Source organism: Podarcis erhardii (assembly GCF_964252035.2).
Source record: "Podarcis erhardii genome assembly, chromosome: 8".
Lineage (NCBI taxonomy): Eukaryota > Metazoa > Chordata > Lepidosauria > Squamata > Lacertidae > Podarcis > Podarcis erhardii.
In genome coordinates this window covers 85436520-85463172 of record NC_138499.1, presented here as the reverse complement: position 1 = coordinate 85463172, position 26653 = coordinate 85436520, and the positions used below count along the sequence as shown (strand labels likewise).

The window sequence follows — 26653 nt, the reverse complement described above, 5'->3', positions numbered from 1 at the left end:
ACCTTCCCGCCAGAGTGGTACCTATTTATCTACTTGCACTTTGACGTGCTTTCGAACTGCTAGGTTGGCAGGAGTAGGGACTGAGCAACGGGAGCTCACCCCGTCGCGGGGATTCGAACCGCCGACCGTCTGATTGGCAAGCCCTAGACTCTGTGGTTTAGACCACAGCGCCACGCACGTCCACGTTTTTATTGTAGTGGGACACAATTTGCAATCATGTATTTTTCTCTTTCCTGATCTGCAGGTTGCAAAGGACGCTGCCAGCCGGCCGTTCCTTTGTTGCCATGGACACCAAGGACATCCCACAGATTCTACAGCAGATCTTCACCTCCACCATGCTGTCCAACGCCTAGGAAGGGGCCTGCTTTTAACCTGTAACTGGTCGGTTGTATATGGGAAGCACCTCGGTGGAGTTTAAGAGGGTGATCTAATTCTAGTAACATTGGGCGGAATCTAGCATTGTACGGTGGACTTTGTGCTTCCGTAAAGGGACTTCGCCTCCCTCCCCTCCCTCCCCAAGCATGCCTCAATGTTTTCTGTGGAGGGAGGAGCCCTCAACATGATTAGAGGAGAGAGGATAGGAAGAAGCTGCCTTCTACACGTGTAAGTGGTGATCATGGATGGCACAGAATACAACCCGTAGGCTTTCAATTGGAATAAGTACTATACTTTACATTGGAGTATATATTGTACTTAAATGCGCATATCTGCCTATTACTGCTACATTTGAGTAAAAACCTTAGTGGGTTTTTAAAAAAATAAACCCCACCCACATTAAAAGCTTTCAGTAATTTAAACTTTCCATCTACAGTTTCCTTAGACACTGATTTGCACTGAATATCTTGTCAACTGCAGGCATGTCCAAAGTCCATTTCGGGGGCCTAATTCGGCCTGCTGGTCGGTTTAATCCGGCCCCTGTGGCAGTTTATTTCCTGGGTAAAATCCTAAAAAAAACCCTCAGCAACTTCAACCCTAAATAAAGCTCAACAACTCTGGTTGGCCCTCATGGCCGTTCACTTCATCAAATCTGGCCCTCTTTGAAAAAAGTTTGGACACCACTGGTCTACTGCAAAAAGCAGGATGTTTTGTCATTTCCCATTGAACCTTTTTTGAAGCTGGTAAAACTCATAACAATTTTCTGTCCCTTAATAAGAATGAATGTGGTAATGCGCACATCGGAGAGATCTAATAGTCTCCCTTTGCGTTTTCTGCCTCAAGTAGAAATGCAGGGTAGTGTTAAGGTGTGGAGGCTGATGGGCTGGGATGCTTCGCAGTTGTCTCACAGGCATCTGAAAACTTCTGAGAATTTCAAATGAAAAACCAATTTGTTTAATTCTAGATTGTTAATCTACCCTTGAATTTCCTGCAGTGTGAGCAGTGTTTTGTTCACCCATCAAAGGTACTGCACACATGGGACAAGTAGCGTTTTTTAAAAAAATAATATAATTTCAGCTATTTATATATCACCTAATCATGAATGTTTCCAAGTGGTGTACATAGAAATTGCAAAAGCATATTAACGAATAAAATAAAAAATCATTAAAAACTCCAAAGCTTCATTTAAATGCCTGCTGGACTAGAATGGCCGTCACTGTTTTTCAGAAGCTTAGGATTTTCTGCCGCTCTGTGTAGAAGAAAGGATTTTCTTCTACTCTGTATAATCTAACTGTGATTATAAGCAACAGTGCATCTGCAAACACTGAAAGAAAATGCCCAGAGGCATTATATTTCGTTGCAGCTGACTTTCTGAGGCTGTGTTAAGTGAAAATATTTGACCAGGCTAAGAACCAAATCATATTTCCCCAATCTAAATGTTTCTCCTGAAGCTGCTGTTTGTCTTGTAGGAGAAAAACACTGCATAGCACGATGCTGACTCTGTCCAATTATGAAGAGACGGCAAAAAGTCTCAAGAGACAGAGCTCCACCATCCACAGTGAAGTGGTACTTGAGAGCCATTCCCTGTCCACTGAATGAGCCAGAAAAATGTGGAGTCGTTCTGAAAGCCAGAGCAGTAGAATATCAGAGCAAACTCCTTAGCGTCATTTTCCACCATCCAAGGCAGTGAGATGTTGCTGTACTCGGGCATGACAATGTTCCTGATGATGGAAGGGCAACAGATAATAGCAAAAAACTGGTAAACGCCATGATTTTCCTCTAAATGCGAAACTTTTTAAAAAAAACCCAGCTTAGGGGCAATGCAAGGAATCAAGAGACACAAATGGTAATATTTTATTGCGTTCGTAAGCAGACTGGCGTGAAAGCACCACCATGGCAAACTCTGAAATTCTGTTTTAGTTTAGTAAGTTGCAAGAGTGAATCATGGTTATGTATTAAGATGCCTCACAATTCATGCATCACTTGGCTCTGGAGCACATCTTACTTATCAGTTTGTTAAATCTGCTAAATTCAAACCAGGGGGAGGAGAGGAATAATATTGTGGATTTCATTCCTCCCCAACAAATCCTCAAGGTGGTTCACAATGTATTTCAAAACGTAAACATCTCAATTCAAAATTCTGGATTAAGAGAGAGAGGCAAGGCAGGTAGTACATCAGAAAACGAAGCGGGTCAGCAGAATATCTTCAGCTAGAAAATGTTTTAAGATTTCAAACATTAATTATCATTCTTTCCCGGGAAAATAATAATGCAAGGTGGTTGTTTGCTGAAACAGTCACACCCCCCATGTGAGACTGTATGTGTTGTGATACACAAGAGAATGAGCTGGAGAAACAACAAAGCAGTGTGTGAACCAGGCTTTTTAAGAATTGGGTGTAAAATGCAAAATACACTTCCTACAAATTTCTTACAACCTTTTTCCTATGTGCAACTCAATGACAAATAGAAAACCTGAGGGGAAGGTTGATTTCTTAAGGACAATGATAGCATTTCTACTTCTGTGCCCTAAGACCCCAAAGGGCTGTACAAAGTACTCTTATTTTTTAAGATTTCTTCATAATTTGGCATTTGGACTCATTCCTTGTTTTCTAGACTTTGCATTACACTCACAATGTCAGTCGGTTTTCGGATCTCTTCCCAGCTCAGCCACATTGGCAAGCAAGCAAATGTTTCTTTAAATAGCCCATCTGCTGCATCCAAAAACGTGTGAACAATAATAACCCGTTTTCCCCATTCTGACATTTAAAAGAATAAATAAGGGTCTCTTTGTATCTAGAGAATACAGTGTGTAGGTCTTTATTTTCTATTCTCACTCATAACAGAATGCAGTGGGGGGGAACTCGCCCCAGTGTGAACAATTTCCCACAAGTGTTCTTTTTGAAAATATGCTTCAGTGCCTCTCTGGAAGTTAATGTACTACAGCCATAAAGAAATTTGCACTTGGGGAAGGAAGGGAATCAGTTCAGGGAAAGCAGCTGCAAGATTTGATAAAAGGTTTTGGGGGGAAAGTCAACTAACCTTTACTGCTGTCCGAGTGATTTATTTAAAGGTGGCTTCTAAAACAGTACAAACCCAGGAGGAGAGTATGATACGAGTCTCCTCAATGCAACCCTCAAATAATCTTCACATTCAAAATAGCCCTGTGGTGCAACCCTCCTTCAGAACAGGACGCCTGAATCTCCCTCTTCCCAACAAAAATGAATACATCAGGAATATAGTTAGGCTCAGCATTCTTGCCCTCCAAGTTCATCACGAGTAACCAAATATTGAAAGACTGCGCAACACGCAATGTTGCTTTTACTGAAATGAATGTCTACATTAATTAAAATGGGGTCAGGAAACATGCCGGGAGGGGGAGGTATTCCTTATGAAACCAGACCGAATTCAAGAGATCTGGCTTCACAGACTACCGTACATACGCCAGCCGAACGTTCCCATTGTTTTGATGCTCAATAGAAGCTCAGTTGCTACAGCTCTGTCGCTCCCATCCATGTCTGTCATATCAGATGAGTATGCCTCTCGTCACTGTAAATGGGCTCTGAGAAAGAGGCAGAATTGTGCCAGCAAGCCGGCCAGCATGCTATCTAATGCAAGATGGAATCCTTGCAAGCCAATGGGCACAGGGTGAACTAGAACCACACTGATCTGTGCCCAAGTTAACGGCTATAAGCTTCTCAAAGAATGGGATGAAAGTGTCAAATAGCGGACAGCCCCCTTTTTCAAAACCAAAACAAAAAATCAAGTTCGTATTTTATTTGCATACAAAAATATATTTAACCAAAAAAAAAAAGCATTTACATTAGCTATATAAAATTACAAACCTTTTTGTCAGCTCTTTTAAATTAATGTTAAGCTATATCTTATGAAAAAGTATGGCATCAGCAAATTTGTTATTTGAAGGGAAAGTTACAAGAGTCGTCACGGTTAAAAGTGGAGTAGATGGCAGGTTGCACACTTGGGAGATGAGGGTCTCCGTCTGTGTCTTCGTCGTACGGAACAGGATCAGCCCAGACTCAACCTCATCCTTTTGTAGGCCAGTTTCATGCAAAAACAGTTGTTTCACATACCTAGAAGAACATAAGGCAGGGCAGGTATTAAAATGGCTTGCTGTCATGGACTGAAATGTATTTTTGGGGTCAGTTAACTTAAACCTCTACGACAGCAAGATAACCTCGCTAAGGTCACACACCGTTGATGGGAAGGTTCACAAGTTATACCAACAAGGAGTAATCACTCCAGCCCTTATGGCCAAGCTGAGGATGCAATGGGGACAAGTAGGCGAGGGCCGGCTCACCCATGAGACCAGGTGAGGCAATTGGCCTCAGGTGGCAGAATCCATAGGAGCAGATCCGGCGGGATGCATTCCTTGCTGCTGCCAGTGACAGCAATGGCTGTGGCGCCACTTTTGGGGGGGTCAGACCTGCCTCCTGCTCAGCCTGCCTCCCCCCCAAGGCCGCCTCTATAGTGGCCTCTCAATGAATAGCAGGTACTGGGGGTCTCCTCCCATGCCTAGGAAGGAAATGGCAAGGGCTGCCCTCTTGGGTCTCCTGGGCTCTTCACACACCCAGAGTGATTCAGAGCAGGTCCCTTTCCCCCTGCAACAACCTCTGATTCCCACTTCAACTGTTGAGTAAGGTTGGTTGGATTTCCCCCTTGTTTCCCATGTAGATCTTCGCTCGCCCCTTCTTCCCTGGCAGACAGACGCCATTTTGTGGTTAGCCTCAGCTGTCTAAAGTAAGTTCCGGTTTACCCCTGGTATTCATGCCCAGAATCTGAGAGGTGAGGCTGCAGCCATCCTTCCCCAGCCATCTGCAATAAATGAATTTGTGTCTAGTTGCCCATTAGCCTGACTTACTTGCCAAGGTCCTATCAAGATCAGCGATAAAATCTTCTAATTCTTTTGTGTCTCCAAGCTTTCCTGGAAAAAGAAGCCCAAGATTGATATGGTGCTTTATGGTGCATGTCTAAATAAATAACAACGAACATTTAAAGACACAAATTCATGAGTTTTCCAGAGTTCTAATGCCACTTGAGAATTTATTCACAGGCAACCCAAAGTAACTTACAAAAAGAAAGCAACTACATCTATCCATCAAAACCAACTACATCCATCCATCAAAACCCAGCAAAGAACATAACATTAAAACATCCCACCCACTAATTTGTCCTAATATGCACAAGTCTATGCAGTATCAACATTTTTGCAAAGTAATTTTTCAAAATATAATGAATTTTTGTACGTTATTTTCACTAATGCTATATATGCATTTCTATGCACACTTTACTGCAGTGAATGCAGTTTTATTTCCCATTACTTTATAGAGCCTAAAGGTTCTGCCTTGGCATGGAAACAAATTGAGCACTAGCAGAAATGAGGTCCGTAATGCGATCCTGAAGCACAGGCAAACACTGTCTTTGTAGGGCAGAAGCAGGAATCCAATGGCCACCATCCCATGGAAAAAAGGGCCTGGAGCCACATGGGAGCTTAGAGGCCAAAGAGGGTGGTTCCTAAGGATAAATCCCTCTCTAGCCTGCACACTCTGATGTCCAGTCTCTGAGCTCATAGTGATCTTTTCTTCCTCCTCACAGTGGGAGCTTAATCAAGTCAATCCAGGAGTTTGGGGGGTGATGGTGGATTATCTCTACAACACAGGATAAGGTACATGGATGCTCAGCATAAACGTTTGCTTATAAACACACCTGTGCTATTCAGAATTGTATTACCTTTGCGAGAAGCTATTGTTGGAGTAGACACAGCTGGAGGAGACAGCGCTGGGGAATTTAGCTTTCCGTCACTGAAACCGAAACTATTTCTGCAGAGTGAATCTGCACCTGCAACAAAAACATATCAAGCATTTAGGGCAGGAAAATCTGTAGCAGCAGTAGCCCCCTTCCTCAGCCCCCTCCCACCACCAGAGAGAGAACAAATGACTATACCCATGCCATTCTGCTAGTGCTGCAAAATTTGATTACCCCGTAGACTTAATCAATGAGAGCTGATTAAAGTCCCTTCACCACCACCCCAAATAAATGAGAAAAAAGAAGCTACAGATTCCTGAAGGGTTTCACAGTTAACTCTCTGTGTGCTTATCCTAGCTCCTGTCCCAAATCTTCAACAGAGGCTCTTACGTGTAAAAAAAAAAAAAGGGGGGGGGGAGTGAGCTTTATTCACAGCCTGCAACGAACGAAATCAGTGACAGATAGTCTGAGGTGCAGCTAGAGATGACAAGAACGACATCAGGGTTCCAAGATGGGATAAAAGTCACAAAGATGTCTTAATAATTGTTACATCCCTCCCTCCGCTAATAATAGTAATAATAATAATAATAATAATAATAATAATAATAATAATAATATATTTATACCCCGCCCTTTCCAGTTCAAAAACCAGGCTCAGGGTGGCTAACAACAAATTTAAAACACTTAATTGTAAAAGCAGCATAAAATACAGTACAAAAACATGAATAACAATAAAATTCAATGTTCAAAAATCAATTTAGGGGAAATCCATCTAATAAATATTAGATAATCAGCAAGGCTAGCTGGCTGAATTAGTCCTACTTGGGGCAGCGGGGAGGCCAGGGGAGAATTAGCTGTGGGGTCTCAGAGCGGGTAATCTTCATAAAAGGGGAGGGGGGGAGGGAAGGGAAATAAAAGATCAGGCTGAATTCAAATTAAAGGCCAGGCGGAATAGCTCTACCTTACAGGCCCGGCGGAAGGAGGTTAAATCCTGAAGGGCCCTGGTCTCATGGGACAGAGCATTCCACCAGGTCGGAGCCATCACTGAGAAGACCCCGGCTTTAAAGGTAAGGTGGTGTGTTCACTCGCAAAACTCCCTCTGAGATGGGTGCGTTCAAAAGTGTGCGTCTGTTGCCCATGGCAGAAGCAGTGGCAAGTTATTGGTGGCGGGGGGGGGGGCGGTCAACTCCTCTGGTTCTCATTGCTCCTCCAGCTGTGCAGCCTCGCCTCCCGGCTTGCTAGGAAACATGGCTGCTTCTGTGGATGGGGCAGGAGAGTGAGCCAGTAGACCTGCCTCCAATGGCGTAGCGTTGGGGGTGCAGGGGGGCCCGGCCGCACCGGGCGCAACATCTGGGGGTTAGGGTTAGGGGGCGCAAATCCACGGGTTAGGGGGTGCAAATTACTTGCCTTGCCCCGGGTGCTGACAACCCACGCTACGCCACTGCCTGCCTCTAAAGACAAAGGAAGCCCCCGCCCTCTCAGGCTGCCCCCACATCCTCCTCTCCTTTCTCATCTGACAGCAACTGTCACCCGAGCCAGCTGGAAGGTTGTGCAATCTTCTTCACTGGAGGTTTCTGAACAGAAGTTAAGAGTCCACCTGTCAGGGATTATTTGGCTGTGGTTCTTGCATTCCAGAGTCTTGGACTTAGAAGGTCCTTGGGGGGGGGGTTCCCTCAGTAGCATAGCGTGGGTTGTCAGCACCCGGGGCAAGGCAAGTAATTTGCGCCCCCTAACCCTAACCCCCAGATGTTGCACCCAGTGCGGCCAGCCCCCCCCCCCTGCACCCCCCACGCTACGCCACTGGGTTCCCTTACAGCTCTCTGATTCTATGAAATGCAACAGTGAAATTACCTGGAGGAACAATGTTTGAATTCTCAAGCGATGAGAAGCCATGCACTTATTGTGAGATGATAAGCTTCCTCTACGCACCCACGATGTCTCTCCCCCCCCCCCCCGAGAGATTCTGATCTGCAGCTAGATGGATTTCTACCTGAGCAGCTATTTGGAATGCTTGAAAAGGCAAAATTGGCACGGGAATTGTTCCGTCGGCTTATCTGAATGCCAGAACTGACTGCAAGGTTTGAAACGACCACGGTAAATCACAAGACGTTTCAGGACAATGGCAGCAGCTGACAATGGCAGCGTGGCTTCGAAGGCGTTCTCAAGATTTAATGCTGTTTGACTTTTGTGCTTCAGTCTTAATGCTCCTTCTGTCTCTACCAGCTGCTCTCTGCCTCTTTGGCTGTTGTTGATGTGCAGCAGCTCATTAAAGGTTTCTTCTGCTGTCGGCTTGCTTGCTTCTTCTAAATAGGCTAGGTGGGCAAGTGGGTGAAAATATTTAATGTACTCTTGCATGCAGCAGACATCCCACTGAACCCAACACAACTAGCTACAGTATGTGGGTTTATTTACACTTCTGTTCGTCCTTCGTGCAGTTCGGAGAGGTTGGCATAAAGGCCCTGTTCACTAACTAGGCTGAGACTTTCCCCCAAACCTCTCCAGGCCCCTATGTAAATGGCTATTACTGGCTCCATGCCCACAGAAGTACAGGTCTAGAAACAGGCTGAGGATTTTAAGGGGCTGAAAAGCTCCCCTCCATCCGAGTGTCTATTAAAATAGGAATCTAATTGATCCGTGTGGATCTGTGTGCTTTGGGCCAGACCCATGAAAGCATGCGCTGCCCAGGCTGATTAGATCTGATGTAGCTTGGATGAGCTGAAAACAAACTTCTGCCTTCATGCCATTCGATAGTATAACAAAAAATGTCCTTTTTTCCTTATGGGGTATCCAAGAGCCCATATAGAGTCCTTACATAGGTTCCCTATTGGTAGGAGAAGATAACAGAGGCCAACCAGAGAATATTGAGAAGCAAAGCAGCTAGTAAGCTTGATCTTCATTGATCTGTTGCAACAGGGTGCTCCCCTCACACGCAGGAAAGGAGGAGGACCCCCAAAAATGCTGTGCAAGGGCTTATAAAGATTGCAACCCGGTAGATCAAGACCACCCCCAGAAATATCATACATACATCACAGAAGGGGTGTAACCTAAGACCACCCCTCAGATACATCATACCTACATCACAGAAAAGGCAGTCTAAAACAGAAATTTCAATATTGTTTTCTCCTGTTGTCGTTTATCTCCTGTCTGGCAGGTTACTTGATTGAATTGCCTGGGGAGCCTGGCCAGTCTTTTGTAATGATAAATACGGTACTTAGTTCCTGGGCCAGGTCACAGGCTCACACCCTATTCATATCTTAAATGTGCCCTTAAGATAGGATTTGTGAGGAAAGAGACAATGGGGAGGTTTCCCACTTTGACCTTGCAGAGAAAACATTTGCTCAGTTTAGGAATCAAAATGGTTCCAGGTCGGTCTTCCTGTGCTGATCTATGTACGTGCTTGGTTGGTACACTTATGAACATTACCATATATCTAAGACCTCAAAATTCCTATCACAATAGGGAGCAAGATCTTCGTGGTCTGATGGCACGGCAGAGAAAACAAAAGGTTCAGATAACTGGCAAATATTTAACCAACTCCATGTTGTCAGCTCCACTCGGTTTTTAATCACCCCTTCCACATTCTGAGCTCCCATAATAGCAACACTCCTGAAATCATGCTATTTATTAGGTGAAAATATAGAGCGTTTTTTCAAAGTTTCTTGTTCCTATGGCTATATGGGCGCTGGACTACAAAAGCTAGTAAAGAATGAAAGATGAAACTGGGTATTTTAAAAATGAAACGCACACAGACAAGACAGACAACATTTTGAAAGGTGGCAAGATGGACCATGCTGTAACCTGGAAGTCTGCTCCTCAGGGTAGCATTTTCTTTTTAATAATAATAAAAATTAAATAAATGAACTTCAGCAGAACCTGAAGGATACCCCGCAACTCTAAACAGCGCAATCTGCCTTGGAGAGGCAACTTTAAGCATTTTAAAACTATCCAATCTGCAGAAATCAATATGTTGATGACAAGAAGCTCTAATTCCCCATTACAGTTGCTTTCATAGCTTCTGTCCGCATATATAGTAGGGATAACTGAGCAGAAATGTGAGGCTGCTGAACATAATTTTCTTTTCCCAATACAAAATGGTTTTCTGTCAAGGTTAGGACAACCTGAGGATGATATTCCAGTGGAAACAGTAAGAAGCACATTGGGGGGAAATGACCCTCCATTTCCCCCCCCCCATGTCCTGATCTTTTAATGTATATGGATTTTTTGTATTGCTGTAGATGCCAATTTATAAAACGGTTACGCCTCTAAATCCACGTGTAGTAATATCTCATGCTCCAACATAATCCATTTTTTATCAGTCTTTCTCTGAATAAAGCTGAGTTGCCTCGGCTGAAAAGCACCATAATCTCCATCTGCCCCTTTCCAATTTTCCGCTGGCCAATTCGGGTTACTTTTTCTGAAATGCAAAAACAGGTATAATTTTGGGCCATTGTTTCAAACTACCTGTTTGGAGAGGGGTAGGGAAAACTTGAAACAAAAAGAGTAAGTTCTGAAGTATCATAATATGTGCTGCCGCAACTCTTCCTAAAGCTGTTAATTTTTTCCATCTACTCATGCCCTTTAAAAAAAAATTCACTAAAAGAACAATTTAAAGTATGTAATTTATTCAAGTTTCAGGGTATCCGGACTCCAAGGTATTGGAAATCCTTATGACATGGAATATTCATCCATTCTTTTAGGGGCATTTAATCATTGGGGGTATACTGAAATATGTTATTTAAGATGTATCCAAAAAGCCAGGTATTTCAAATTCACCAGGTTTTTCGACAATGCTTGTAAGATATCCTACATCATTTGAGTCATGCATATCATATCATCTCCATATAGGTTCAGGATATACTATTCTCCCTCCATCCTGTAACCCCTTCCATTTCTATCATTATGCATTATGGCTATTTCCAGAGGCTCCAGGGAAATGGCAAAGAGCTGTGAGAATAAGGGAAATCTCTGATGTCTACTGGGACCCACAGCTAACTTATTAATATGAACTACTGCAAAATTGGCACTATGCGATGCTTTGATTGAGGCTACAAAATTATTTCCTAATTAGAATTTTTCAACTATCTAAAGCTTTTTTTTAAAAAAAAAAAAAAAGACTGCTGCAATGCACTTTATGTGGGGCTGCCCTTGAAGATGAAGTTGTAACTGTCATCAGCTGAAGGGAGCACGGCTCTACACACCAGCCCCCTGATGTTCCAAGTACCATGTCATACCAAACAGTTAGCTTTTTGGCTATACTCTTTCTCTTCAACCCTCTTGGATCCATGTGTCTGCTACAGCGAGTGCTAGCATGGGGATTCGATTCCTGGAATGTATCGTTTAATATTTAGCATCACCCCAGATAGAATGTGGGACCAAGTGTCCCAACCATGTCCTTTGCCTGCATCTGACTCCTGATGCCAGTCGCACTAACTTTGGTGGATCAGACTACGAAAAATTCTAAGGAAAGTTTCGTCAAGCCCAGTTCTTTGAATGTGGATTCAAGTTCCTAAGCAGATTCAGCCTGCTTTGGCCGAAGCAAAACTTACTTAATGAAGGGTTTGAAGTACAGAAAGATGGATGCTTACCTTGGCAGGCAAAATAATTCATGGTTAGCTCCAGTTATTTCTATTCCAGACTTCAGCGAAACCTCAAGAGATCTACTTACATGCAGGACTGCCTGGCTCTTAAGCAACAGTTAGTTATTACACTAGTCGAAAGGGCAGTGGAAGAACACTCAGAGTTTCCTTTTAGAGCAAAAAGGGAAGAAATTACCATGCAATTATTTTTAAACAACACATTCTGGAACAGCTGTACTCAACTTTTTTTTCTGACTAGGGACCCACCTTTAGTCCAGACATGCACTGTGGGACCCGATTTTTAACTTTATACCATATAATCTACACAGTGATAGCAGTGCTGCTGAAACCCACTTTAGGTCAGACCGTGCCTCACTAATGAGTGGAAAACCAGTGTCCTAGAAGACAACCCTTAATCCTTAGCGTTATAGCAGCAAGTCAGCCTGCATCTTTGACTTAAACGTATTCTTGCACGCCAGTCCAACTTCCGAGCAGTGCAAGATTCAATGGGATTCTATTTCCTTTGGGAATGAGACACTGTGGAGTCTTAATGATATATGGTTTATTTACACATACAGTGGTATCTCAGGTTAAGTACTTAATTCGTTCTGGAGGTCCGTTCTTAACCTGAAACTGTTCTTAACCTGAAGCACCACTTTAGCTAATGGGGCCTCCTGCTGCCGCTGCGCTGCCGGAGCACAATTTCTGTTCTCATCCTGAAACAAAGTTCTTAACCTGAGGTAATATTTCTGTGTTAGTGGAGTCTGTAACTAGGTACCACTGTATATACAATCTGAGCTGTCAGTGGAGGGCTTCACACCACAAAAGGGCCTTCTTCCTCCCATAGTCTTGGATTCAAACAAAAATCCTTTGATGCCCAGGAGAGAGGTAAAAGATAAAGGACCCCTGGATGGTTAAGTCCAGTCAAAGGCGACCATGAGGTTGTGGCGCTCCTCTCACTTTCAGCCTGAGGGAACTGGCATTTGTCCACAAGCTTTCCGGGTCATGTGGCCAGCAGGAAAAAACTGCTTCTAATGCAACAGGACACTGTGACAGAAACCAGAGCGCACAGAAATGCCTTTTACCTTCCCGCTGCAGCAGTACCTATTTATCTTCTTGCACTTTGACGTGCTTTCGAACTGCTAGGTTGGCAGAAGCAATGGGTGCTTACTCCGTCGCGGGGATTTGAACCGCCGACCTTCTGATCGGCAAGCCCTAGGCTCTGTGGTTTAACCCACAGCGCCACCCGCTACACAGATGTAAAAACTAGGTCAGGATATGCACCCTGGCTTTTAAAGTGGTACACATCCTGTGAAACAATAATGAACCCTAACGTTTAAACAAACTACTCAACAGGTGTGCACTGGGGCGACGGCCCCCGTGGGACTCCCCATGCTACACCTCTGGGGATTTTTTGTATGCATCGCAACCAGCATCTCTCTATGCAAACAAAAACAAAACTCATTCAAAATGGTCTAACATGGAATAGAAGACACCAGTGCTTTTGCCAGAGACATGCTTTGCAGGTTTGCTGCAGCAAAATACCAAGACCTTGTCATCATCAATAGGTGGGCAAGGTTGACTTACCCTTCTATTATTCAGAGATGGAAGTCTACAGATGCAGTTCTAAGCTGTGTCGAGTTGGATTTAGTCCTATAGCTTTGTGCCACAAAAGCACAATCAATCTTTGGTGGAATTCCACTGACTGAATTCAGCATGAAAGCATGGAGACACCAAACTTGGCTGTTGAGCCAAGAATAAATTATGTCTAACATCCAATCAAGTGGCAGTCATCCAAAAGCCCAGAGGAGGGCAACCAAAATGGTCAAAGGCCTGGAAACAATGCCTTATGAGGAACGGCTAAGGGAGCTGGGCATGTTTAGCCTGGAGAAGAGGAGGTTAAGGGGTGATATGATAGCCATGTTCAAATATATAAAAGGATGTCACATAGAGGAGGGAGAAAGGTTGTTTTCTGCTGCTCCAGAGAAGCGGACACGGAGCAATGGATCTAAACTACAAGAAAGAAGATTCCACCTAAACATTAGGAAGAACTTCCTGACAGTAAGAGCTGTTCGACAGTGGAATTTGCTGCCAAGGAGTGTGGTGGAGTCTCCTTCTTTGGAGGTCTTTAAGCAGAGGCTTGACAACCATATGTCAGGAGTGCTCTGATGGTGTTTCCTGCTTGGCAGGGGGTTGGACTCGATGGCCCTTGTGGTCTCTTCCAGCTCTATGATTCTATGATTCTATGATTCAAACTTGAGACAGAAGAGTCAGCAGAACTAGCTAAATCTTCAGAGCATTTTACAATCCAGCACAATATCAAAGTTTCCAGGAGGATACAAGCCACAAAATCCATGCCTTCACAAGGTTACGCTCCAGTTCTGACAACGCCCCACTGAAATCTGTGCCATGAATTGGTAATTATTGGGCTGGGCAAACCTGTGGCCCTCCAGAGGTTGTTGGGCTCCAACTTCAATCCACCCTGACCACCAGCCATGCTCGCTGGGGCTGATCTGAGGTGGAGGTCAAGCAAAATCTGGCCAGATGTTCCCCACCCCTGGCCAAGCACAGATGACACACAAACTCTCTTTGAATCTGCAACTAACTGTCCGTGTAGAACAGGGGTTGTCAACCTGGTCCCTACCACCCACTAGTGGGCATTTCAGGATTCTAGGTGGGCGGTAGAGGGTTCTAAGGCACAAGCTGAATCCTCCATCCATCGAGCAATTTTACCATCAAGAAAGATGCATTAGTGGGTGGTAGGTATAAAAAGGTTGACTACCCCTGGTGTGTCCCATGGACTGCAAGAAGATCAAACGCATCCATTCTTAAGGAAATTAGCCCTGAGTACTCACTGGAAGGACAGATCGTGAAGCTGAGGCTCCAATACTTTGGCCACCTCATGAGAAGAGAAGACTTCCTGGAAAAGACCCTGATGTTGGGAAAGATGGAGGGCACAAGGAGAAGGGGACGACAGAGGACGAGATGGTTGGACAGTGTTCTCGAAGCTACAAACATGAGTTTGACCAAACTGCGGGAGGCAGTGGAAGACAGGAGTGCCTGGCGTGCTCTGGTCCAGGGGGTCATGAAGAGTTGGACACGACTAAACGACTAAACAACAACAACAACCCCTGGTGTAGAGTATTATGCCCCATGTGTGTCCTGAAGAGCGCATGAGGCCACCGACAAAAGTCCATAGCTGGGACTGCGGGGTTTGAAGGGAGGGGAATCAACTTTTCTGCATGAGTGGAAAGTCTTTCTATGACTGGCTCATTAATGTGTTACTGGAACACCACCTTTTTCCTCCATCTCCAGTGTGAACATGCTGCTTTTGGCATATTTACACACAGAGATTCAGACACCCACCAGCCTTGCTGGCATAAACTAGGCGTTTGCAGATGGAGGAGCTCTTAGGCATTAAGCGACCTGGTTCAGGAGAACCACACAGGGATGGCCAGTTCCAATTTGTTGCACAATCATGCACAACTTCCTTCTTTTGATCATACTCCTTATCTCAGTGTTTCCCAACCTTGTGCCTCCAGCTGTTTTTGAACTACAACTCCCATCATCCCTGACTAGCAAGACCAGTGGCAAGGGATGATGGGAATTGTAGTCCAAAAACAGCTGGAGGCACAAGGTTGGGAAACACTGCGGCTTATCTACTGTAGGTCTGCTGCCCAGCTATTCTTCCAGCAGTGAGGAAAGCTTGTTCGGATGCAAGCAAATACACCTTGATTCCAATCCAGGAAGAGAGACCGAGAAACGAGCAGCTAAGAATTACTACAAACACGTAGTATGAATTTACCTTACTTAATAAATACCCCTAGATCTCCCATTTATATTTCACAAGGACATCTTACTAATGCTCCCCCCCCATTTCATAGCATTTAAAGAAAACTGCAGACTACCAAAGAGCAAAACATGAAATACTCCTACTGACATTTTGCTTCTTTATGAAAAAAACCTTGGGGGGAGTATCTATGTAACCTGAAAGCAAGTTGTTTTTAGTAACAACGGGTTGTTTGGGGTTACTTTAACTGGGGTTTGGGGAGATGACAGCAAGATTAAATTGCCCAAAGTGCCTACATTTTACTGATACTCAGCAGTGGCTTGGCTTGAACTAATTTAAATTATTTTTATTGATTAATATTGTACAATGTTTCACAGCACAATAAGCATTTCATCTTTGTATAGAAAAGAATATATTGAAATAGAAATGAGACAGAAATATGTACTGGAATATTATTATAAGATTAATGTCTAAAATATTAGATTCCCTACTATTGTTCTGAAATTGCACATCTCAATCAATCAATACAGAACATATAGAATTAACCTTCTACTTGGTAGTTGCAGTGACAATACTGTTTGCCCCCAAATGGAAAACTCTATTATTGCCTCAGAGTAGTGACTGGATAAATAAGTTCTGGGAATTAGTTTTGATGTAAAAATTAACTGATTATTTTTGCAGCTAATGGTTCTGAAACCAAGGCATAAGAGTCTTTAGTCTGTTCAGAATTGGATTTAGACAAATCTGAGCTCGCAGATCCGTTTAAAGCGCATGAACTCATCTTCTATACTTTGCTCCAAAGAAGGTCACAAGAGGAAATGGCCATATAGAGCATTTATAATAACTACACTCAACTCTCCTGCAAATTCTACATTGAAGAAAGAAAGGTTGCTGTGTAAGGAGAGACCGCTGTTTGATCCCAAGGGCCAGAAGGCAATGGGAACTCCAGTGCCAGTAGCAGAGGTCCTCACACTGGTGCTGCAGTTAGTACCTCCTGCTCTGGAACCCATCACAATCACACATGGAGTGGGCAGGTCAAAGGCAAAGTGGGGAGGTTAGCTATCAAGACTCTCAGTTATCGATCCACTGCACAATGCAGATGGTTACACAGACACAGTATAGTCACAGCCCCAGTCCCAAAACAGAGAGAGAGAGGATCTGTAGAAAGAGCTGGTCGAATGCTTTTCTTGGCTTGTGGTTAAGCTACTAGCTAGCAGAGATCAGAAGAAGCCGATATGAATTTGCAGGAAGCAAGAGGAGAGACTATGTGTAAGGTGGCTTGCTGTTCCATCCAATAAAAGTTGTTTACAGACAAAATACCACCTAGCAGCCGCCTTCTTTTTTTAATATTGCGGTTGCTGCAGATTTGTGTTTTTAGAGCATGTCTTCTTGTGGCCTGGCTTCTCCCACACTGACATTTCGCATAAGTGTTACCAAGGAAACGGCTTGGTAATGAATTTGGCACCACAATTTCGCTACAGAGACAAAAAGGGAAATAAACTTGTATTCAAAGAGGGAGAGTCGATGTTTGAACAGTAGTGGACTGTGAGCGGCTATAAATTTAGCAGTGTGTGTCACACACAGAAGGCCAAGGAGGAGAAGCAGTCAAGTTATGACATCTGGGCATTTCCACAGAATAAAGGCCCTCTCTATTAATCCTGCTACGCCTTTCGGATTTCTTTACAAAAGGTCATTGTCATTTCTTGATACTGCCATTCAAGAATACCAAGAAAGAAATCAAGGCATGTCCATGTAACTAGAAGTCTGCCTTCTCCCAATTTGATGAGGGTTTAAACACACCCAGACCCTGACTTGACTTTTTATATACAGTGGTGCCTCGCAAGACGAAAATAATCCGCTCCGCGAGTCTCTTCGTCTAGCGGTTTGTCTTGCGAAGCATCCCTATTAGCAGATTAGCGGATTAGCGCTCTTAGCGGCTATAAGCGGCTAAGTGGCTTAGAAAAAGGGGGGAAAGGGGGGGAAACTTGCAAGACTCGCAAGACGTTTTCGTCTTGCGAAGCAAGCCCATAGGGAAATTCATCTTGCGAAGCGCCTCGAAAAACGGAAAATCCTTTCGTCTAGCGGGTTTTTCGTCTTGCGAGGCATTTGTCTTGCGGGGCACCACTGTACCGTAATTGAAATACTTTATTGTCACTTGCACAACTTGCATACAGTGAGATTACACGAGCACCCCCCACTCAGCTCTCTTAGTCTTAATTCCCCTTGTTTACTGAGGCACACCCACCAAACCCAAAAGTCAGTTGCCCTGTTGTTATCTTTTCATTCAGCAGCCTAACAGCCAACGGATAAAAGCTGTTCTTTACCCTGTTGGTGCGACTAATCATGCTTCTGTATCTTCTGCCCGAGGGCAGGAGATCAAGAAAGTGCCGGCCAGGGTGTGAATCATCCCTGAGAATTTTCCTCACTCTCCTGAGGCAAGATTCTTCTCCTATTTCATCCAGCGGATTCACGGGACAGCCCATAATATCTTGTGCTGTATTCACCACCCTCTGTAGGCACTTCCTATCAGATGATGTGAAACCAGCGTACCACACCGTGATGCAGTATGAAAGGACACTTTCTATTGTGGACTGGTAGAAGGAGATCATCAAATGTTGATTGACATCGTTCTTCCACAATACTCTGAGATGGATGTACACAATGATGGAGACCCTGTAGCCTTCCAGATGTTGGTGGACTACAATTCCCATGATCCCTGGCTGGGCCTGAAGGACCACAAGCTCCCCATCCCTGCCCTAGAGTTAAATCGTCTTCTTGAGAACCCAACAACCATCTTTGGCGATCTCTCTCGTTCTACCCACTCAACAGACTGGACATGGTGCTTTAGCCCCTATTTCATATGCTTTATTGTGGCAATATTTCAGGCATTTTTAAATTTGGATTTTCATTATTGCTTTGGAATATGATTGTGGTCAAACGACATCATAGCAAGAAGGATGGTATTAAAAGTTGTCTGAATGGAAGCTGTGAGAGAAGGACAGGCGGGCTGGCAGGGCAACAGAAGTCTTTTTTCCAAATATTGCCTGTGTGGTTCCAAATATCTTCATACAGCAGTGGCACATTTGCTTTGTGTTTTCTTTTTCAAGAAACAGAATGTTTGAATTCTCATTTTGTGTGTGCTAAATTATGCCACACTGCAGATTTGGGAAACGATTTCTAGCCAGTGGGCTGGATGGCTATTTCCCCAAACCATTAGGTTCCCCACAGTCCCTTTTGACAGGTAGGTAGGGTCACCATCTGTCAGTCACCTGGTGCTACCACAAGACCAGCCCCCTCAATATTTTACTGGGTGCGTGTGAAGGGACCTGGGACCCTGGGAATTGGCACTTATGGCACAAGTCTACAGCTGTGGTTTGAAGCAACTGCAACAACCCCGTTCTCTAGAGATCCCTCCAGATGTTCTGCCATTCCATTGAAGAACGGGTGGGAGTACCCTGCTTATCTTTTCGGGATAAGAGGACTTCAATACTGCGAGGCCCCTCACATGCAACACAGTGGAGATGCTGCTTTTAGGCCTGGGCTATGTATCAACCCATTGTCCAGGACTGGTTTGAGGGCTAGAGAACGATGGCACCTTCACCCAGAGGTTTATTGTCAAGCCTTAGTTTCCTGGTGCTGGCAGTGGAGGGAGCCAAGGCGGTTTCACATCAGCGCCACGTGGGGACAGGGCTAAATGACGCTCCTTCCTTTTCAACATCACAATGGATCTCAGTTGGTTAGAGCGTGGTGCTGATAGCGCCAAGGTTGCCGGTTCGATACCCGAATGGATGATCCTTAATGTTCCTTGCAACTCTACAATTTTACAATCACTATGATCACATTCTTTAGCTGGTGACACATTGAGATGTTGGAAAGTTGATATTGCCCAGCCCTAGCTGCTTCCATGGCCAGTCATGGAGATTTTTTTAGCATTCCAGTGAATTCTAGGGACTTAGGACTAGATCTCCCAACCACCAGAGTTTTAATGACACAAGATATATCACAATAAATATCGTCAGCAGGAAAAACACAGGCACAAAACAAAGCTGTGCTTTTGTTTCTGTTGGGTGGGGGTGTCTGTGTCCCAAGACAGGTAAAAATAGCTTTGAAAAGCATTCCTCTCTCAAGAACAAGTAGGGTAAACAAGCAGACGGCTTTGGGCAGCAAATTGCTGGAAGCAAATGTTTTGGAGCAGTTAATTCTCAAGTGCAGCAGTCAAGTCCCGGCTCTGCTATGAATGGCACTGAGCAAACTGTCAGAAAACGCATCTGTCGTAAAGGTGGGGTTTTTTGTTTTTAAATATGAAACAATCTTGGGAGCCTATCAGAGCAGAGATGCAAAAGATAAAGGTCAAGCCAGCACCTTTTTCAGAAGAACACTGACACTAAGCAGCAGCACACCTGAGGTTCTCAAATGCATAGGGGGGGGGGGAGGCTAAGTGCCAACCCGAAATTAAGTACATAGATGACCATTTGGAGCGGGCATCTCCTATTTGCCAAGCAGGAAGAACAATAGTCAATTTCACAGGACTGCACATGTATCCGCACATTTTAAACAAGCAAGCAAGATGCCAACCCGAAATTAAGTACATAGATGACCATTTGGAGCGGGCATCTTCTATTTGCCAAGGCAGGAAGAACAATAGTCCATTTCACAGGACTGCACATGTATCCGCACATTTTAAACAAGCAAGCAAGATTCAGCGCACTAACATTCAAATGCCCAGGACAGGTGAAGCAGCCCCGTGTGTGGTCCATAGAGCTGGACTTGCACCGGGAACTTCAGCTGACACTTGGAGCCATTTCTGCTCTGGGCAATTGAGTCCCCATCATTCATGCACACGACCGTGTCGACTTCAGCTCCCCCCTGAAGCGCTCGAGAAAGCAAGCGCTTTCTGGGGGGCAGACGCGTGTCCGTCGAGCAAAAGCGACGGGGAGGAGGGGAGCCCAGGATCGCCGAGAGATCCTTGAGCCCAAGGCCGGCCGAGGGTCCCTCGGGGAAGAGCTCGCTCCTGGCAGCAGCAGAACATGGACTCACTCTGGGCGTCGAGGCGGAAGAGGGACTCCGGAGGCTCCTGGGCGCCGGGAGAGAAGGCGTCCAGCACGGCGTCGAACTCGCGCAGCTCCTCCGCCAGGTCCCCGGGAGCCCCGTCGAGAGAGCCGCGAGGACCCTCCGTCGCCGCCCGGCTCGGCGGCCGCCTGGCCGAGACGCTCCCGTCGGCGGAGAGACAGGCGCCGAGCTCCGCTGCTCCCCGACGCCCCGACGGCTCCAAGGCGCCCCAGGGCTGCTGCTCCTCCGGACGCTGCATGGCTGCTGGGCGGAGAGAGAGAGACGTCGAGCCGCAGGCGCCCAATTCCCCCTCCGACGGAGACGACCGGGAACCGCCGCTGCCGTCGGGGAACGGGAGGCAGAGGCAGGGGCCGCCCACGGAGCCTTCTTCTTCCCCGCCCCGTCTCTCTCTGTCTCTCCGGCGGAGGGAGGCGGGAAGGCTCCCCGGGTCCCCGCCCAGCGACGCCGGCTGCTGGCTGCGAACCGCCCGACGGTCTTGGTGCGCGCAGGGCGGAGTACAAATGGGGATATCCGCGCGCGCGCAATTGCGGTTAGCACCGATTGAACTGCAGGATGCTGTTCTGGTTAAGTTTTTATCGAAGTAGCATATGCTCTGTATCGTGCGCGATTTCTCTTTGGTGCATTGCTCCCAATGGCTTCGGAATAAGAGTATCTGAAGAAGTGTGTATCTGAAGAAGTGTGCATGCACACGAAAGCTCATACCTAGAACTGACTTAGTTGGTCTTTAAGGTGCTACTGGAAGGAATTTTTTGTTTCGGAATAAGAGTGTTTCTGCAAATGCAGAAGGAACATAGCTGTCAGTTTACAGATTTGAAAATAAGGGATCAGCAGCCAAAATAAGGGATTTTGGTTTAGTTTATACAGAAATCCGCCACTGATGGAGCCCTGCTGCTTTGGCTGCCACTGACTGTGTTTTGCAGGGTGTTGGACTAGATCAGGGGTCTGCAACCCGCAGCTCTGGAGCCGCATGTGGCTCTTTTACACCTTTGCCGCGGCTCCGGGGCGGATACTAGCGAGAGGAGGAGGCACATTGTGCGCCCCAACACTCCCCACTGTGGCGGGCGCTGTATTGGCTGTGACGTCGCATGGGGGCGGTGCGTGCGTTAGTCACGCACCGTCCCGACGTCACCTTCCCACCCGCCCGCCCGCCCGCTACATTGAAAGGGGGCATGTACGCTGGTCACTGTTTTGAAGGGGAGTGAAGAACACACACACACAAAAAGGTAACTTGTTAATTTAACGTTTATTTCTATGAGGAGGAGTAATTCTGAGGGATCAAACAAAGAAATAATAAAAAAGTGACAAAAAAGTTATTTTTATAATGACGAGTTTTGCGGCTCCCAGTTGTTCTTTTCTTCGGAAACGGGTCCAAGTGGCTCTTTTTGTCTTAAAGGTTGCAGACCCCTGGACTAGATGATCCTAAGGGTCTACAACGCCGACCAAAGAAGAGGGGCAGACAAAACCGATGAACGACGTCGAGATGGCAAAGCTTACAGGCAGAATTAGAAACCAGGAAGAGGACCTCTTTAATAAAGAATGGGGAAAGTTTATAATTTAGTTGAAAAGCTGTTGTAAAGAGTTACATACATTGGTAGGATTGACAGAAAACTTGTAGTAAAAATTGGAAGGATGGATGGACAAATGATTTATAAAAAGAGAGTTATGAAAGGGATGCAGAGGGGGAAATCACTACATTAAGATGCTGCACTGGTTGGAGGGGATGCTAAGTAGCACGTTGGGGCTGCCGTCGTCCTGGCGCAAGGAGTTCCATTGGCCCTTCCCCACCTGAGAGGGAGGGAGGGAGGGAGGGAGACTCTCGCCCACGCTGCCCATGAGCCTGGCACGAGGTGGTTGCGGCACCACGGCGGCCGCTGAAGCGCCGCCCTTCTGCATCCCTCCCCATCCCCTCCTCTTCCTCCTCCCTCAGGAAGTCTCGCAAGAGAGGGGCTGCCTGCCCGCCTGCCCCCCATCTCCTCACGACGCGTCCCTGAGGGGGGAAAGGGAGAGACGGAGACATGGCAGCTTGTGCGCTCTCTCTTTCAAGGCGGAGGACCCCAATCCGCCGCTTTCCTCCCGAGCTGGGCGAGCATGAAATCCGGGAAATTTAAGGGACATCACCAATCCGGGACAGCAGCGGGACACGGCGCTGGGATAATGGAGTTTCCCGCCAAATATGGGACAGTTGACAGCTATGAGAAGGAAGGCTACAAGGAGTGGCCCCTCCAAGTGCTTTGCCTCCGTGCCCAAGGGGTCCACTTGCTCTGCCCCCCACCCCCCAATGAAGCCAGGAGCAGCTCTGAACAGTGAGCATGCAAGTGCTCCTTCCTGGGACTGAGCGGCCCTTTTGCCCAAGGCTCCTCCTTGCGCCGCATGTTCCTGCCCCATGGATCTCCCTCCAGCTCTTCTGCTGAAAGCCAAGGTCAGGGGGCTGAGCTGCAGTGAGCAGGCATTAATGTGCAGTACTCCCTTCTTTAAAAAGCAGAGACATCACCTTGCCGACAAAGGTCCGTATAGTTAAAGCTATGGTTTTCCCAGTAGTGATGTATGGAAGTGAGAGCTGGACCATAAAGAAGGCTGATCGCCGAAGAATTGATGCTTTTGAATTATGGTGCTGGAGGAGACTCTGAGAGTCCCATGGACTGCAAGAAGATCAAACGTATCCATTCTTAAGGAAATCAGCCCTGAATGCTCACTGGAAGGACAGATCGTGAAGCTGAGGATCCAATATTTCGGCCACTTCATGAGAAGAGAAGACTCCCTGGAAAAGACCCTGATGTTGGGAAAGATGGAGGGCACAAGGAGGGGATGACAGAGGATGAGATAGTTGGACAGTGTTCTCGAAGCTACCAGCATGAGTTTGATCAAGCTGCAGGAGGCAGTGGAAGACAGGAGTGCCTGGCGTGCTCTGGTCCATGAGGTCACGAAGAGTCGGACACGACTAAATGACTAAACAACAACTCCCTTCTTTCAGTGCAAAGCAAACATGATCACCCCAAGAACCTTCCAGTCAAGAAATGATTGCTTTTATATTTACTTACTGTAAGCACCAAGAGAACTTTTATTCTATAGGATGCCATTAATAATAATAATAATAATAATAATAATAATAATAATTTTTTATTTATACCTCACCCTTCCTGGTTCAGAAAACCAGGCTCAGGGCAGCTAACAAATTTAAAACATTAATTGATGCAACAAAAAAAGCCTAAAATACAGTATAAAATGTGAATAACAATAAATTCAGAATTCAAAAATCAATTTAGGGGAAAATCCATCCAATAAACATTAGGTGATCACCAGATGATCTAGCTGGCTAAATTAGTCCTATTTGGGCCAGCGAGGAGACCAGGGAAGAATTAGCTGTGGGATCCCAGGGTGGGTAATCTTCATAAAAAGGGGAAGGGGATAAATAGATAAATAAGTCTGTGACTTAGCACGTAACTCAAGAAAGTGAGCTTTTACCAATCTGCTTCTATTACATCATATTACAAGAATTGGATAAATTCAAACCCAGAAGCTGCTACTAAATTTGGCAGTCTAACTTCACGATGATTGTGGATTTTGTAATATGAACAGATGTCTAACAGCAGAACTTGAGCGGGAGCCAAGAAAGCATCTTAACGTAAGAAATCACAGAGGCATTAACATAATAATTAACAAATGCTAAAAGCTGTGTTTTGAATCGGTGACCTGGAAGCGAGCTCCTCAAAGCAATATAGAATATGTGTGTGTGCATGCGTGCATTTGTTTATAAAACTCATCTTTTGCCTTTCTTGTTTTCTTTAGAGACTTCTTACATATTTCCTTTCTCACTGAGATTCATGAACATCCCACAATGGATATTAGAATTAGTTAACACCGAAACCCTAGAGAAACCTTCACAAAACCCAGTGTTCTGCATTTGGATCTGAAAGAAGAGCTAAATTAAACCAGTGCAGGAGGAGGTTGTATGAACGGCCCTGAGACCTTCAGGTATAGGGCAGTATATATGGTAAATTCAATCAAACAATCAGTCTTCCTTCTAAGTCTCTCCAATGTTTAGCAAAGGTGAAACAAGTGCCCATAAGCCAACAAGGCTTGTTCTTCAGGTTCTTATTGTTGTTGACACACGTTTACTAATGGGAGATGTGAATCTTTCCTAATAACCTGATGGATAAACTCTGCCTTAGAAAACCGCTGCTGACAGACAAGGCCATCACATGGTGGTGGTAAGTTCTGATCTACTAGAAACCCCCTCCAGGTCAACATGTGGCTCAAAAATTCCACAGCTCAGTGGTAGAACATTTACCTTGAATGCGGAAGGCCCCAATTTCTAATCCCTGTTGTCTTCAGATAAGAGCTGGGGAAATTATCTTATTGGGAAACTTAGAGAGCTACTACCAGGCTGAGTAGACAATATTGAGTTAGATGGAGCCATGGTCTGATTTGGTCTAAGGCAGCATCCTGTGGTCATCATTTTCATAGTTTTTAAAAGAAAGATTTCATGACCACGGCCCCGTAAAAATAAACATTCAATATATATAGAAACACAAAACCGGAGCCAATGTGTACAAAATAATTTATTACAGCATTACATCAGTTGGCATTATTTTACAGTGAATTTTTCATTCAACTATTGATTCTAAACAGATGTCAGAAGAGACTGTCTTCAAGGTAACTGTCTTTCTTGATAAAACTTCCCTTCTTGGATTTTGCATAGGGCCTAAGTAATATTACTTAAATATTTACATTAACCATAAAAAGGAAAATAAACTGGTTTGATTATTTTTCAGAAAATGGATTTTCTTTACAAGCCAGGGTGTATTTTAAGTTTGGACAGCAGTTTATATAAAGTTGTCATGTGAATAGCCATTGATGCCATGAAGTAAAACATTTAAGATGGTTGACTTAGAACTTTGATATGTTGTAGACATAATCCATTTGGATTAATGCACCAAAATACAAAGAAAAATATTAACTGTGATTTGTAGACAAACTAATTGTGCTCATTTAAATTTGTTAAAGTAAATATTAACCACTAATTGCTTTATAGCACTTAATACCTCAGCAAAAACTGAAGTTCACTTCTTGTGAGTTTTAACAGAGCTCAACATCATATTTAAACAAAACTTATTATCTGGGATTGACCACATTCTATGTTGTCGTACCCTCCCCCCACAATAAAGTGGAATAATATTTCAAAATTTGTAAGTGGTGAAGAAACAAGTATCTAAACAGTAATAGCGGGTATTCAATAGTTCAAAAATATTTAATAAACAGTTCAAACTAATAGTTACGAGAAAAAGGAGGTTATAGCTTTTTTAAAAAAGCATACCAATTTAAAAACACAAATAAGCTCTCCGAATTAAGCACAGTTTCCATAAAATGCTTTAAATAAACAGAAAATTGCCCTCACCCATAATTAGGATTTGTGCTTTGAAAGAAACAAATAAAAAAGCTGAAAACAATGGACAAGTATGATAACCCTTTTAACTTGCCAAGTTTGCTAATCCAATAGGTTTTATAAGAAGCGGCTGTACTTATTTGAGTATGTAACAGCATTCATGTGAATGGTCAATCTCTTGTGTCCATGATTTTGGATAAAAAGATCCATAACTGTACAAATATGAACATAACCAGTATTATGCAGAGATAGATGTCTACATAAATATCAGCAGCTCCTGTTGAGAGAAATGAGCTCATAGCACAGGACATTTTCATTCAACTGCCTGTTTGAATTTTTCCAATGTGTTCGGAAGTAGAAACCCTGAACTATGTTCAACCAGTCTGGAAGAGAGCAGAATCCCATTCATTGCTCGGCTTTAAATTTCATTGGACAGCACATTGTGATGAATGGCTGTATGATTGATCGATGCAAAGCTACCATCATCTTCCTTCGTGGGAGAGACAAATGCAGATGCTAAAGGAAAGAGTTTGTGGCAGGCCAGCCGATACTCATCACTCTGGGTGGGGCTGACTCCAAAGCTGCCATCAAGTAAGGATTCCAAAACTGTTGTTAAAGTCTGAAGATAGAAAAAAGGATTATTTTTAAGTCGGGGTGTCTTCCACAAAATAATCCCAACAGAAACACCCCTCCCTATTAG

General features: G+C 44.7%; 3 protein-coding genes across 5 annotated transcripts in view; 1 reads left to right on the top strand and 2 right to left on the bottom strand.

Annotated features, from left to right (window-relative positions):
* VWA8 (von Willebrand factor A domain containing 8) overlaps nt 1–3175 on the top strand; it is a 104064-nt gene extending 100889 nt beyond the window's left edge. For 2 of the 3 annotated variants that reach the window (XM_081872586.1, XM_081872584.1), the window contains exon 45: nt 245–3175. In XM_081872586.1, the coding sequence (XP_081728712.1) occupies nt 245–353 (109 nt within the window). In that variant the 3' untranslated portion in view covers nt 354–3175. The remainder of the gene's footprint in view (nt 1–244) is intronic. The other variant, XM_081872585.1, reaches the window with a different exon arrangement.
* RGCC (regulator of cell cycle) lies at nt 757–21015 on the bottom strand. The gene is made up of 4 exons (XM_081872922.1): nt 20538–21015; nt 6120–6227; nt 5251–5313; nt 757–4462 (listed from the first exon to the last, which is right to left on the bottom strand). The coding sequence occupies exons 1-4, from the start codon at nt 20806–20808 to the stop codon at nt 4455–4457; spliced, it is 450 nt and encodes a 149-aa protein (XP_081729048.1). The 5' UTR covers nt 20809–21015; the 3' UTR covers nt 757–4454.
* A 4096-nt stretch (nt 21016–25111) lies between these two features.
* The window catches only part of NAA16 (N-alpha-acetyltransferase 16, NatA auxiliary subunit), a 35881-nt gene continuing 34339 nt past the window's right edge, over nt 25112–26653 (bottom strand). Inside the window, exon 20 of the mRNA XM_081872669.1 lies at nt 25112–26572. Coding sequence (XP_081728795.1) covers nt 26372–26572 — 201 coding nt within the window. The 3' untranslated portion in view covers nt 25112–26371. The remainder of the gene's footprint in view (nt 26573–26653) is intronic.

Coding starts and splice junctions, on each gene's coding strand:
- RGCC (XM_081872922.1), bottom strand. CDS start 20,808: ATGCAGCGTCCGGAGGAGCAGCAGCCCTGGGGCGCCTTGGAGCCGTCG. Junction 6,228..20,537: donor CTTCCGCCTCGACGCCCAGA/GTGAGTCCATGT, acceptor TTTTTGTTGCAG/GTGCAGATTCACTCTGCAGA. Junction 5,314..6,119: donor AACAATAGCTTCTCGCAAAG/GTAATACAATTC, acceptor TTCTTTTTCCAG/GAAAGCTTGGAGACACAAAA.